The sequence below is a fragment of the Olea europaea genome, unplaced genomic scaffold (genome assembly GCF_002742605.1).
Source record: "Olea europaea var. sylvestris unplaced genomic scaffold, O_europaea_v1 scaffold139, whole genome shotgun sequence".
NCBI lineage: Eukaryota > Viridiplantae > Streptophyta > Magnoliopsida > Lamiales > Oleaceae > Olea > Olea europaea.
This window is the reverse complement of record NW_019231420.1, coordinates 45,933-57,266: the sequence shown is the minus strand read 5'-3', so window position 1 is coordinate 57,266 and position 11,334 is coordinate 45,933. Positions and strand designations below refer to the sequence as shown.

At 33.2% G+C, this 11,334-nt stretch overlaps 1 protein-coding gene across 2 annotated transcripts; it reads right to left on the bottom strand.

The window, feature by feature from the left end:
- Positions 1–5,071: 5,071 nt before the first annotated feature.
- LOC111375570 lies at positions 5,072–7,801 on the bottom strand. 2 transcript variants are annotated; one of them, XM_022998404.1, is made up of 6 exons: positions 7,428–7,786; positions 7,239–7,343; positions 7,102–7,139; positions 6,928–7,029; positions 6,416–6,822; positions 5,072–6,309 (listed from the first exon to the last, which is right to left on the bottom strand). In XM_022998404.1, exons 1-6 carry the CDS (start codon positions 7,447–7,449, stop codon positions 6,090–6,092), a joined length of 894 nt encoding a protein of 297 aa, XP_022854172.1. In that variant the 5' UTR covers positions 7,450–7,786; the 3' UTR covers positions 5,072–6,089. The 2 variants fall into 2 exon arrangements, with proteins under 2 accessions (XP_022854172.1, XP_022854173.1); XM_022998405.1 differs by having other exon boundaries at positions 6,219–6,309; positions 6,411–6,822; positions 7,428–7,801.
- Positions 7,802–11,334: the final 3,533 nt, after the last annotated feature.

The window sequence follows — 11,334 nt, the reverse complement described above, 5'->3', positions numbered from 1 at the left end:
GAATTTTCGTGTGTTACTAGTTTTACTTCTCTTGTTGAAAATAACTCAAACCACATTAATATTTCTAACTCCCCTTGTTCCCCAGTAAACCTTATTCTTCACTCTCTAGTTGATAGCTGAGGGTTCACACGAAAACATTTGTGTGGTGTTCAAAAAGTCATCTCCAGCCTAATTTCTTTTATGTGGTGTTCAAAGCGTCATCTCGGTCCTAATTTCTATGACTACAACATCATTTAGACAGTGTTTAATAGCATGAAATTACATGGAAATGAAATTTCAATTCCATCATTTTCATTTTTTTTGTTATTTGGTAGAACACTATTATTTCCATGAAATTCCAATTCTCAATTATTCTTGTCAAACAGGGCGAGCGACACCCTCTTGACAGGGATTTGAAAAATCCAGTCTGTACAAGGATGTTTTTGGAGGGAAAAAAATACACAGCGGTTCAGCACGTGGGAGAGAGAAAATAAGGCTTAATTAATTACTTATGCACATAAATGGAAGGAAGATGCCATTTACGCGCAGTGACCATTTTTTTGCGCTGAGCGTCAGTACTCTGATCAGCACGATTGTAGCTACGATTACAAGGCTGCCGGACGAGAGGCCAAATAGAAGGAAAATCTGTTGGTAAAAGCAGCCAAAATTGTCAAGATCTTAGCGTCAAAGTTATCAAATACGTACACGCACATGTGTATATAATATACCCGCTCACGTCAAATGGGAGGAAAAATTAAATCAAATAGACAATTTGGAGATCGGGTTCGATCTCCAAAGATTGGGGGTTAAGTTTAGTGTGTTATTATTAAGAAGAAAAACAAAGAAGCCCTCTTATGGCAGAATGTTTCTGATGGATTAGTCTTCAATTGTATGCCCTGTATTAATTTAATTTATTTCAATTTGGTTTAAATCCTAGTAAAAGTTTTTGACTATGAACAATTACGTTTGGTTTGTATGAGATGGAAATTGAAGCTTTTAGATTCAAATTTCTCGTTGCTGCTCTGTTTAGTCGGGGAATGGTGAGGATGAATAATTTTCTGATTTGAAATATGATCTGTAATTCTATATAATGAAGTTGAATTAGTGAGAAGGAAAAGATTGATCAAGAAATGGCAGGTTCAGAAAATGTGATGGAAGATGCGGGGTGAGATTGTCATTTTAGATGGGTTTTAAATAATTGATACGGGGATTGGGGAGCATTTGGACTAAATTTTTTACAATTATTCTTGTCAGTCGGGATTTAGCCTGGATTTTATCTAGCCATGTAGCGGGACTGTTCCAATTCTTGATTGTCTTGGAAAGTGTGGCTTTCCATGTTTTCACGGAAAATCAATTCCCACCATATAGTACTGTAGCAATTTTTTTTTCTTGGAAACAAATTCTAAGAATTATTGTAAAAAAAATATTTCCTTTTAAATGACAATTTTTATGTAAAACAAAGCCAAACGAACACCCAAAGATAACTGAATTTCTTGAATATTTATTTATTTATTTATTTTTTTGTTTTGGCAATGGAAACAAATTTTATTTCCAATACCAATAAATTCCATCCATTTAATTGACAATTTTCATGTAAAACAAAATCAAAAGAACAACAAAAAAACACTTTTATTTCAACATTTTTCACGTGAAAAATTATATCAATCAAACACAATAATTTACAATTCTCAGAAAAACAATTCTAGACAATTTAATTCTTTGGAATTCGCTTTCTAGACAATTTAATTTTATCTTTGCAATCAAACAGACCCTTAAAGATGACAATTACGTGAGTTGGAATAGAGACCGTTATTACCATCCCATCCCATTAGGGAACCCACAATGATTAAAAAATCTCAATTTACTGCTCCATAAAATTTAGCATATACTTAACATTCACATTTTGGACAACACTGCGTAAGAAATGTCTTTATTTTGCGACATTTGATGTTGAATAATATTTAGTCGTTACTTGATTTTTATTTGATGTAGGAATTCATAACACTAAATGTCGGAGAGAGTTGAGTTTTCCACGTGTTCGGAAGATTCGAATTAGGGTCCAAATTGTACCGAGAAATTTTATTGACCATTTAGTATCGACGCAAACTTTGTAGAAGAATTCATCGATCATTACATGTTTATTTTTCGTTTTATCGATCATTCTGTGGTGGTTTGCTCTTAGCATTTGATGGAGTGAGTATGGGCATTGCATTAGGTTCTAAAACGTATTCGAATATCGAAATAGGACGAAGTGTTGTAGAAAGACATGGTCAATTTTATATAGAAACCACTCGAAACGTAGTCATCCCTTAATTATATGAAGGAACTTTATAGTCCACTGTCGAAGTTTCATTGGATGATTCATTCCGCTATGGTCGAAAAATGATGTACACTTTCGTCATCAATGTGTTGAAAATATACGTTTGATATTGATGCATGCTTCCATAGAAGAATCTGCCATGCATTGCATGTTTATTTTCAATAGAATTTTTTATTATGTGGTCGTCTAGGGTCAACATACGAAAAAGTGAACGCGAATGTTGCCTTAACATTTTAAACGTAATTCATCAATTGAATCTTGAAGAGTACAAAAAGATTGAACATGAAATGGGATGGAGTAAAAGCACTAGAATCTAGATTTTAAATGATAATTTGATAGTGCCAATAATTATTGAAAGGTTGAATTTTTTCATGAAAGGCCACCTGAAATCAAACTAGAAAACCAGCCTTAATAGCTATTTTCTATCCTCATGCGCAAGCATGGGCATGATCCATACATCCTCATAGTTGAAGCATTTTTGCTTCGAATATGTTCCAAATTTGATTTCCATACCAATTTCTCCATTTTAGAGGCCAAATACCCTTATCAATGTAATTGTGAACAAATTATAACAGCTTTTTATCAATACTACGACCCTCTTTTCCCAAGTGGTTAAGGTGAATCTTCGAAAAAAAAATAAAATTGTCCACTTCCATCCATTACATGTTTGTCCAATTCTTAGGTTGCCATGACTTGAGAAATTAGAATTTGTTTTCTTATTTTGGAGATTGTTAACTTGAGACACCGTTAGTGCAGATCCCAATTTGTTCTTTGCCGATAATGGCAGTGCACATTGATATGTACTGTTCACGAAATAATTCTTTCGATTTAAAACTACCGCAAGTGTACTGTTCGTAACAAGTAGTAAAGTGAATTTTTAAAAGTCCGAATATCGTCCCTCAGAGATTGAGTAGTTCAATTCTATATAATCTAGCCTTAACCAAATCTAATTGAGTGAAAATATGATCTAAGTGCAAAAAGCCCTAATTTCAATTAAAAACCCTAATTTCAACTAAAAACCCTAATGTCAATTGAAAACCTAATTTCAACTAAAAATCCTAATTTCAATTGAAAACCCTAATTTCTCAATCAGAAACCCTAATTTCGAAATTTCTCTAATTAAACGACTTGAACACTCAAGTAAATGAAATTAAGCAAGTTTAAAAGCTAATTTGTTAAAATGAATCAAACTAAAGTCACTAGGATCACGAATCCCCAATTGAATTTATAAAAACCCTAATTTCATAAAATTAATGATTCGATGAAAATTTGCCAATTCAATGTTCCTCATTCTATCCAATATACTCTCTCGATATATATTAGACCTATTCTTGCACACCACCAGCCTATATCTCTATGAATGATGCAAACATACAAGAATGCATGTAGTTTTTTGAACAATTTAAGAATTACATAAAGCATAGGGGTATATTTCTATCCCCTATCGGACCCTATGTTAATTTACACCTTATCGAACCTATTCCACTTCTCTCGAATGTAAGAAACAAGTCATCAATACTTACACAATCATTGGCCACTAATTGCGGAAGAAAATTAATGCATGTAAATCAATCAAATTATCCAACGAATCTTTATATCAAGTTCATGAAATATAGAATTAAAATAACAAACAACGGTTCATCGATCACCTAGTAATTAAAACCCTAGCCTAGAAGATTCATAATTACAGAAAACAAAACGAAATTAATGAATAGAAGGAAGAACACCCGTATGAAAGTTCTTGAAATTTGAAATCTTGAATAAAACCTTGAAAACCCCTTTGAATCCTTGTGAAATCAGCTTCAAGTTCGTGTTCCTTGCCTCCAAAAGTTGTATTCTTCTTCTCCCTGGACGTTCTGCCCTATTTCTGATGAATTTTGGCTTTTATATAATGTCCTCACGGAGCCTTGAAAGAGTTTCAATTAAAAACGGGAAGTCAGATTTTTTTTTCTAAAATAAGGCCATGCGGCCGCATGGTGTTAAACCATGCGACCGCATGTTCAAATTTTCAGCTCATTTGAAACCCTGTCAGACCCTGTGCGGCAGCAAGGAATTATAACCATGCTGCCGCATGGTTATAAAAATTTTCCTTCGGACAACTTTCAAAATTTTGGTCATAACATTCTCTCCTAATATCCGATTGAAGTGATTCAAAGTGCATTGGGAAGAAAACTCAAAGATGTACACTTTTGATAGAAATAGGCTTTCTCAAATTCTAATGTTTACTATGCCAAAAATGGATCTCAAGTAGAAACTCAAAATCACGAGCATAACTTTTTCGCTTGAAATTTGATACTTGATAATACTTCGACCATATTTCACCTCTTGACTCCTTTCCTCATCAGATTGACCTTTAACACTCTTGAATCTTCATTCCATTTCCCGTCTCATCTATGGATTATTTGTAACTTGGCCCTCGAACTATCGCTTTGTTCTGTTTTGGTCCTTTTTCGGCTCTTTTCTTATGAATTCCATCTTTTCCATAGAAACACCTACATAGCATGAATTTAACAAGATTAAGTTATAATTCAACTACTTTGTCCATGTTTAAGTCATGTTTGTGAGCTAAATAAGTGTGTAAAAACACACTTATCATGTACCAAGTATTATAGTTCTCTATTGAGTGGCTGTCACTTAAGAACAACAGTGAGTGACTGATGTTAATTATAAGGGTTTGTGAAGTGATCAGAATAGGAACATCCATACTTTGGTCTGATGATCTATCTGTGGTTTGAGCCATCAGATAAAAGGGATAAAATAAAGCCTAACCCCTGAAAAATATTATTTGTTGTGCATTAATCAAAGACGTATCTATATCCGAAAGAAAAGCAGTGCAATACAAAGGAGAGAAATAAGTAAACAAAATAGGAAGGACTTGTTGGGGAATAATAGAAAGGAGTCTTGCAACCACTCTGATACCTTTCCCCGATCACTTTAGTGGAGTAATATCATCGCCCAATTTCACAAAACATCATGATGTTCACAATCAAATATTTCTAATGTTGTTGTTCGATCTCCTGTGTGTGAGCATCATCCAGCTTCGGAGTTATAGGGCAAGCAGAAACTGAGAAGGACCGTGTTATCCTTGGGGAAACACTGATATATGGAGGGTTATTGGGCATCATATCAGGTAAGGATTGTGTTCTCCTTTTTGAAACGCTGATATATTTAAGGTTATGGGGCGTCTGATCAGAGAAGGATAGCAATACTGAAGGTCCAAAACTGTCTTGTGTACCTTCTATGGGTTGTTCAGAATCTACTGCTTGAGGTGAAAATTGATCATCACCATAATAGTTCACAAGTGCAACCCAGAAGATCAGTAAGTTAACAAAACTTAGAATGGTCAGGATGGCATAATAATTGTCCAAACAACTTGAATCCATATCATGCCCAAACCAGCTTTTGAAACGGAGGATACAAAGTGTACTCAGAAACTTTCCGATGCCCATCACACATTCTCCAAATGGTGTCCTGTAGTCCCTTAGAGATTCAGAAAGCAGAGAACGAAAGAAACTTTGAAGCCCTCTTTCGGAAAGTCCTTTCATAATTCCCAATAAGAGGAATTGTGGAGTTAGGCAAAAAATATCCATATGCATACTTGGCTGCTTGTATATCTTGACCGAATCCAGCCAGTGAACTGCATTTTTGTAGGCAGATATGCAAGAAATGAAAGAAAATGCCATTCCAACACCGATTCTCCACTGCATTATGAGTTGTCCATTCATTTCATTACCAATCTTTCAAAATAGGAAGTCACATAGATAATCAATTGCGAAGCTTGTGACTGTTACTAATATAAGAAAAACAGTAACAGGGAATTTGTCATCAATGTTGCTAGCTTGTTTGACAAAGAAGGTGCTCCCTGTCGTTCAACCAGACTGAATATAAGGAAAGTTGTCCACATAGGAACCATCCCAAAAAAAAATTTCACTTCCTTCACTTGTGCAACAGTGCAAGTGTTGCCTGGCCTATTTTCCTCTTCAATCGCAATGGGATCCTTGTCTGACCACCTGCATATTTAACAAACAAAATTCAGTGCAGAGTCAGTAAATCAAATCAATAATCTCTTATGTATACATTTTTAAGTCAGAAACCGAGTGAAGGGACACACTCAACCATGAAATGCGATTCGCAATACATGTAGAACTTTCAAGACTGTTCAAGCGACGCTTTCTTGCAGTGGTTGCAACGACAATATATCTTTTTAACACTGCTATTTGGATAACAAATACAACTTCAAAGATGGCGCTGCACATCGGGTCATTGCGGTAGCAAAATTTGGCATCTGACCTCAACAGGTCGAATGAAAAATAAATTCCAACGGCAACCAAGTAGAAGGCAAATACAGGCCAGAAATGGATCCACCTTTCTAGTCGTTCGGCCATTCCAACCAGAGACGGGTTCAAGGATACTTCCGTTAGTGCTGTTATCACAATTATTAGCAGCAGCTTCCAGCAAAAACTTCGAATATCTGTATTTGTATTCCGGTCTGTTTCCTGAAAGAGCAGCAGTACTAGTGCTCCCTACACAAAGTCGATTGATTCAGATAACTCACGAATAAGACAGATTTAGCATCATTTGAGAGAGAAAAGTGGTGGATTTTATGTTAATCTCTCATTACTACTCACAAAGATGTAAGATATGGTGGAGCAAACCACCAATTTGAAGCGGCCCGGATAGTTATCCAATGTATTAGCAAATAAAATTTGCAGATATGTCGATGTTCCTTCCTGTAAATTAACAGCTTTAGCCGATTTTGGCAAGTCTCATAAACTTGGGAGATAAGTAATCAATATATTTACCAGCGCATTCTCTGCGAAACTGATGTAAGATGTAATGACTACAGAAATTTAAACCAAGTGTTAGAAATTAGGAAATAATGAATATTACTCTTCAGAATGAGCTACAGATATTATTATTATTATTATACTTAATTTACCATCTATAAAAAGCAGTGCTTCTTCTGATGTCATAAGAAGGTAAAAAAGCATTTTCCGACACCATTTGATTATCCTCGTAAAGACAGAGACGACAAGTGTGAGGCCTACAGAAATTTAAGCTTAGTGTTATAAAATAGGAAGAAATAATCAGAATCAGATGCAGAAACTCTTCACTCTACTTAATTTACCATATCTATATATTTCATCCATCAAGTGAAAACCGTCGTAACCAAAAAGCTTGCTCCAACACCAGTTGATTATCCTCACAATTGGGCTTTAATCGATTCCCCTGTTACAAAGAAAGAAGTGTGATAGGTCTTTTACTTCTTCAGAATCTGGGCACAAATAGGCTATATTTTAAGGTTGGAATTGAGGAAGTTAGAAGGAAATTTCTATAACGTTATCAGAAATAGTCATGATTTGATAAATTATTTGTAATTTTTATATTTCCTAATGGAATTTTTGGATACCAAGCCCCCCGCCCCGATTAATGCATGCATTCATACAAATCCATCTCCTTCCATTAGAAAGCAATATATTTACGCGTTACATATATTTCATTAAAGAAGGAACAATGTTGTGAATCAATGTCAAAATGGTCGACATCAATCAATTTTAATTGATATATATATATATATATATATATATAGAGAGAGAGAGAGAGAGAGAGAGAGAGAGAGAGAGAGAGAGAGAGAGAGAGAGAGAGAAAATTTGGTCCATGCATTCAAAAATAAGAGATTAGGTTTAGCTTTGATACATATTTTCTAAAAGGCAAACTTTGACACTCCCCAGTTCCACAAAGATAGATTTATTTATATTTTTATACAGATTAAGGAAATATAATTAATGTAGTTGAACATATGATTTTTCTTTGTACATTCTTTCTAACATGTCCCCTACATTAAATAATTAAATATGAGTAGTTCATATTTGTTGATAACAATACACATTAAATAGGTACACCTTAGAAAACTAATAAATTATCTATACTTTCAATGAAGAAAATGGCCTATAATTTGATACATATAATAAAAAGGAAAATATATCTTCATGGGACGGAAGGAATACAGATTTTCTAAAAAAATTGAAATAAAAAGATAGAAGCTGCCAAATAAAATGTTATGAATATGGAATATAAAAATTGTATGTGTTTAAACAATTACTATTTTATATTTCAGTTAAGTCAAAGTTAATAATTAATTTTAATCATATGTTTCATAAGATTCATAACTTATCAGTCATAAGTTCCATCAACTTTTATCATAAATTACAAAAAAAATCTAAACGGGGGCTTAAAGGATTTTTAAAAAAAATATTATTATCTTATGTGTTTAACTAGAGTATTATTTTAGTATATTAGCCCAAATCGAAATTGAAAATTTTTATTATTTAAGTGAAATTATTAATTTATAAAACTTTCATTTATCAAAACCACAAACAAATCGAAAAATAATCACATAATACAAATTCTAAAAGGATTAGGGTTTCGAGGGCTGCACTCTAAAATTTCAATTTCTTCCTGTCGATTTCAAATTCAGAATTCAACATTTATAAAGGCGAGATGCTATGTGTTATAAGTGGAGTTCTAGAAAATTTAAAGACTAAAATGAAAATTATGATAAAGTTTAAGAATCATAATTTAAGTCTATAGAATATTAGAGTGATGTCTTGAAATGAGAATAGTGAATTTTATTATCTTAAACCCGAGATTGAGCCTCAAATGCAAAAAGTGTAAAGTTTAGGGACTAAATTAAAAATTGTGAAATATATTTTCAGACAATAATGTTACAAGACAAGATTAATTATTGAAGAGAATGATCGTCAGATGGTAAGAACTATAATTTGTGCACTTTTTGATAATTTTGAGATGTTGAGAAATTAAGTTTTAACTTCAAATTTTTTATTTTTATTTTTTAAATTGGGTCAAATAATCAAGTATTGAAAAAGAGAAAATAACTCTATCAATATTAGACTCATTTTGAAATTCATATTAAATGACTAATTATGGACTCATGAAAAAGTTGATCTGAATAAGTCAAATTCGAGTTATATCTCATTAAAGTAAATTAATTGGTGGTAATATTAATTTCTATATTATAGCAAATTATCATAATAATATTGGACTCATTTGATAGATCCTAATTAATCCAATAGATTAGACTCAAGAAAAAAGTTATTTTTAACAAGCTTGAACTAAGTTAAAACGGGTACGAAAAAACTATGTTTAATTGAAGTAACTAATCACTGTTGGTTTGTGAAATTTTCTCTAAAATTCATCATATGTACAGCAAGCATCCACGTTTAGGTCAAAAAAATTTAGAAGAATTTATATAAAAGCCGTCCCTCTCTCTCAATTTTGCACAAGTCAATAATTCTTAAAGTTAGAAATTTAAAGCAGTAAATAATTCATCTATGCCTGGGCTTCGTCCATGGTGGATGATCCACCTATGGTAGACACGTCTTCACATGTTTCAAGGAGGACTCTATTTGGGATGCTTTGCACCTCTCATGTCAAAGCGGTTAAATTTCCTCGCTTGGGGGATCATACATCCATGGAAGGCTTCATCTTCAAAGGTTTCAAGGTGGGGCCATTTTGGGGTATTTTGCACCTCTCCTATCGAAGTGGTTAGACCTTCTTGCATGGAGGATGGTTCATCCTTATCAAGGTTTCTTCCACAGTGGATGATTTATCCATCGAGGCTTCGTCTTTGGTGTTTAATTTTTTATATGTTGTACGTATATAAATTTTATGCTCTCTATAAAATTTTCATAATTTCGGATAAATGTTTACATTGTCAAATTAATTTTTGCAACTAACTGTGTGACCCGAAAAACTACACCGTCTTACTAAAATTTTCTTGAAATCTTTCCAAAAGTCAATTTCCTAATTTTAAGTTTATATTATAAAAATATTAAGTTGTTCCATTATTTATTACTCTTTAAAAATTAAGGCATGTATATGGTGGACAAATAAACTCAAAAGGAAACTTCATCAAGGTTATCAAAAGTCTTTTTTGCCGGCTCAGAGTGGTTTTGACTGAATTTCACTTGTCTTTCGTATACACCGCCAAGTAGAAAGTAGTGTATGCGCCCTCCGGAGCACATCCAAGTTGGCAAAGGAAGGACAGTGCGGGGCTCGCAACCCCAGCGTGGGGAGTTCGATTTCTGATTGGAGCAGCTGAGTGTTGTAATAACCAGAGGAAGGGTTGGACCAGTTTGGTGATGTAATAACCATGGAGGAGGCTCCCTTGGGGCCAGGAGTATAAAGGATGTTCGAACCCTGGTCAACTTGGGCACATCTCGCGATTTACCTTCCTGAGCTGCTAAGGGGTCGGAAGTTCAGGGACGAGGATATAGTTTGGCGTAAGCTGGGACACCTCGCTAAAAAAAAAAAAAAAAAAAAAAAAAGGGAAAAGTAGTGTATGCTACATTTGACTTCTATGAAGAAATTTATTGTGATGACGTTCCCTTCCGCAAGTTTTAATTACTGTGGCCAAGTCCAATCCTCACACCATAATATTTCACCATTTTGCATTAAAGCAAAAATTTGATGCAAACATTCTCCGACCCAACACCATAATTTGCATTATTTTATACCAAAATGGTTATCATTTTGCCATTTTTTTTTCCTTAATTGAACAAAATCTTCTTCCCTTTGTGGCCTTTTTTTGTTATCCAACATATTTTAATTCTTAATTTAATTGTATTATTATTATACAACACTAGTTCGACTTTACAATATCATGATTCAAAATGTAGTACACTCTTTTTTAATATTATGATTTAATATTTTCTTAATTGTGGTATTCATTGTACTATATTTTTTAAATTTATTAATAAATTCAATATTTTCGTTAACTAAACGTGAATATGTATTTAGTAATTTATGTAGTAAATAAATAAATAAATAATTTTGGAGATAAATAAATTGCCAAGAGTTAAAAAAATAAAGAAAATAAAGAAACACTGTTCATTTTTGCAACTTTTGATATTGGGTTGAATATGTTTTGATATGGTGCAAGATTTGATACAAAATAGTGCAAAACATACATTAAATTTTGGTGTTGCATAGGAGATGAACAATTAGGCGCAAAA

Bases quoted from the DNA above. Each gene is read 5' to 3' on its own strand.
- LOC111375570 (XM_022998404.1), bottom strand. From the start codon at position 7,449: ATGGATGAAATATATAGATATG. The intron at 7,140-7,238 runs GTAAATTAAGTA...AAATTTCTGTAG, and splicing joins AGCACTGCTTTTTATAGATG to TCATTACATCTTACATCAGT. The intron at 6,310-6,415 runs GTTGAGTGTGTC...TTAAATATGCAG, and splicing joins ATTGCGAATCGCATTTCATG to GTGGTCAGACAAGGATCCCA.